Genomic DNA, 3,372 nt, shown 5'->3' with positions numbered 1-3,372 from the left:
CTGGCTCTGTTGTGTGTCACAGCGTAACCAGGGCCTTGGCCTCTGCCCCTGGGGTCTGGGGGAGCATCTTCACAGGGAGACACAGGCAGGAGAGAAGCTCAGTCCCCTCTTTCCCAGCTCTATGGCCCTGACTTGGGATGGGCTTTGGGAAAAGCCCTTTCCTCATACCTCCCCACCAGAACACAGCTCTAACTGCAGGGGCATGAGGCACAACAGACCTCAACCACTACTGCTGCGAACATGAAGTCCCCTCATACAGCCCTGGAGGGGGTTATGGCTTTGGCAAAGGCACTGGAAAGAAAGACACCTCCACTCATTTCTTTAAAATAGATTTCTTTAATAGTTTCCATTTAATATGTTTATTTGCAGTTAGCAAATCGGCATTAATCAGGGCAGCACGAACCTCAGCCATCCATGGGGACAGTGCACACTTCCAGAGGTATTTGTTAGTGCTAGGGGTCCCACCTCCCTCCCATCCCCACCCAGAGCCCGTTGGCACCTCCATGGGTCTGGTCCCTCTCACCATGAGATCTTTGTGGCATCTGGCATGGACAGACATCCCAAAGGAATGTGGCCCCAGTTGGGATTTGCCTGTGACCCTCTGTGCACTGGGGCAGAGCCTTCTCCCTGGAGCCCAGCACGCTCCACCCCTGGAGGAGCTGCCAGGGGTTTCTTCCCTGTGCCCTTCTCTGCCCCATCAGCCCCAAAAGCAAAGCCCAGCCTGTGCTCCCAGGCCTGGGAAGACCCCCAGAGATGGTGTGGGCTCAGCTCAGCTTCCCCCAGGCCCATGGGCAAGGCCAGAGGCAGCTGGGCCCCAAACTGTCTTTAAAACACAGAGGGGAGTGAGACTGCAGGGTTACAGCAGCAATCAGTGGATGCACCAATTAACTACACTGTGGAAAAGGCATCCCTTAACTGAAAAGCCTTTTAATTTGAAGCATTTATTTTAAGTGTACATCTATTACAGTTAAGAAGCAAAGATACACCAAAAACACAAATACCCAAGAACAAAAAAAGTACAGATGAGAAAGAAATGAGCTGAGAGGGAGGAGCAGGGTGGGGGTGACCTGGTGAGGAACAGAGGTGAAATTGCCATGGCAAGAAGCTCCCCAGGGTACCCTCACCAGAGCAGGATGCAGCTCCCAGGGAGGGACACCAGGATCCTCAGGAGCTCCTGCAAGGCTCCAGCTTCATGCACAAGCTCAGCAGCTCTGACCACCCTGTGAGCCCACAGCAGGACACTGAGGTGTGGGAGAAGAGAAAGGAGAAGGGACATGCTCAGAGACAAGTCCTACTCCTGGGGCTGGAGCCTCCTTCACTCCTCTAGCCCCAGCACAGGGAGCCTCAGGGGGGGTTTCATGCTGCTGGCAACGAGACAAAAGGCTGCAGCTCTGGGACATCTCACCCCTCTGGAGCCTGGACAGAGCTGAAGTCATCTCATCAAATAAATTAGAAAATGTTAAAAAAATTCAGATGTGTGTTTCAAAACAGGTTTCTTTTAGCTGTAGCTGCAAGACATGTTTTTGACTTAAATGTAGTGGCTTAAGTGTAGTGTATCTTGTTCCTGGGTATTGGAATGTGTTGGAGCAACATGGCGTTGGTGAGCACGCAGGGCACATGCAGGTTTGGCAATCAAGACTGCCAAAACCCCATTCCCCTTTCCAACACATCCTACAAAGTTACTTTCAACCAGGAGTGTTTATTCCCAGCATTTAACACTTTCTGATTAAAACAGATCCAGGAAAAAATGGACATCTCCAGTAATATTGCACTTTCAAGATTAATGTGTGTGTTGATATTAAGGGCTGAAAGCAGAGACTGACATTAAGACTTCCAGGCATAGCAGGTTAACATCAAGAGCAATGGTCCTGAAAAGGATTGTAAAACCAGATTAGTTACCCAAGAAGGGACAAGTTTAAAAAATTAGTACATTTTAATGCTAGTGCTCCGTGAAAAAGCCAACCCCTGTTGCAATTCCACCACTGCTGAAATGTCTGTTCTCCAGCACTGCGAAACGCCTCCGGATAGGAAGGATCTGCAGGAAGGACAGCAGGAGCAGAGGTTCTCTCCTAATGCACAGATAGATTTAGTACCAAATGATCCAAAAGGCGATGGTGAAGAGGTGACTGGAGCTGGGGCTCTCAGGAATTAAAAGCACACACACGCACACACACTCATGCTCTAACCAACCCCAAAGCCCTGATTCCAAAGCCCAGCGGAAGAGTTAACACCTGCAGGGAGTCCAGGGAGTCCTCGTGGTGGCTTTGCACATGGCTGGTGGTGGGGTCCTGCTCAGATGGGCTCCTTGGACCTCACACTTGGAGGGCAATTGCTGTGCTTTTTGACTTGCTCATCCTGGCAGCCCCGAGAGAGCCACACCTCAACTGGCACACACGGAAAAGAGAACCCTCACGTCAGCAAAACCCCTTCTGCCAGCCCTGCTGGACCGGCAGAGAGGAAAAAAAATAATACAGGCTGGTTTGTGCAGGTGATTATTTTTATCCCAGAACAACTGGAAGATACATCCCTGAATGTGTTGCCCAGAGAGCTGTCCGAGTCTCAGAGTCAGAGCTGGGGGCCGGCAGGGGCGGGGGTGGGACGACGCTCCGCAGCTCCGAGCTGCACACACACACTACACAGCGTATCCCTGAAAATCCCCGGGCTGCGAGGGACCCTCCGAGCTGTCCATCAGAAGCTGGAGGCGGGAATTACTCCTCGGAGAAGTCTCTGTCAATGTCCATGTACGCCTCGTCGATGTAGCTGACTATGGCACAGGGGGACGTCCGGTCCGGACTGAGCAGTATCGAAACAGTCTCTTTCCAGTAGGTAAAACTAATACAGGAGCTCTGTGGGCACAGACAACACGGGGGTCAGTGGAGGCCACAGCAGGGAACACCTCCCAAAGCTGAAAATCACTTCCTGTTCAGCCCGAGCTGCCCAGCCCCACAGTGTGACCAACACTTTGGGTTCCCCAGTCTGCCCTCCCTCCCTGGCTGTTGAACAACTACACCCTCTACAACCAGCTGCTCACTCTCCAGATGCAGACAAGGACTCCCAGTGCCTCTGGCAGCTGCTAAGAGCAGCACAGGGTGACCCCAGCCTGCCTGGACCAGTATACCCATAATCCAAACTTGTCCTCTGCTGCCCTGTCCAAACACAAACTGGGACCCTGTGGTGCTGCAGATAAGCCAATGCTGGATGTAGCTCCCACTCCAGAGATGACACAAAAACCAACACACTCCCTGCTCACACCCCTCCTGCATTATTGCCTCAAAGGGCCACCCCAGCAGCCCAACACCAGACCATGAGTCCCCCACATAACTGGATAGTTGGTTATTTCTACCCACCAGTGACCCAGGACAAACCAGCTCT

At 52.3% G+C, this 3,372-nt stretch overlaps 1 protein-coding gene across 1 annotated transcript in view; it reads right to left on the bottom strand.

Moving 5' to 3' along the window:
* Positions 1–925: 925 nt before the first annotated feature.
* Positions 926–3,372, bottom strand: part of LOC121359629 (transient receptor potential cation channel subfamily C member 4 associated protein) — a 35,227-nt gene continuing 32,780 nt past the window's right edge. The window contains exon 19 of the mRNA XM_041478707.1: positions 926–2,846. Within this exon, the coding sequence (XP_041334641.1) occupies positions 2,709–2,846 (138 nt within the window). The 3' untranslated portion in view covers positions 926–2,708. The remainder of the gene's footprint in view (positions 2,847–3,372) is intronic.

This window comes from Pyrgilauda ruficollis, unplaced genomic scaffold, assembly GCF_017590135.1.
Source record: "Pyrgilauda ruficollis isolate IOZ18807 unplaced genomic scaffold, ASM1759013v1 scaffold46, whole genome shotgun sequence".
NCBI classification, from domain to species: Eukaryota; Metazoa; Chordata; class Aves; order Passeriformes; family Passeridae; genus Pyrgilauda; species Pyrgilauda ruficollis.
Note: the sequence above shows the minus strand (reverse complement) of the source record. Positions and strands in the feature narration are given on the sequence as shown.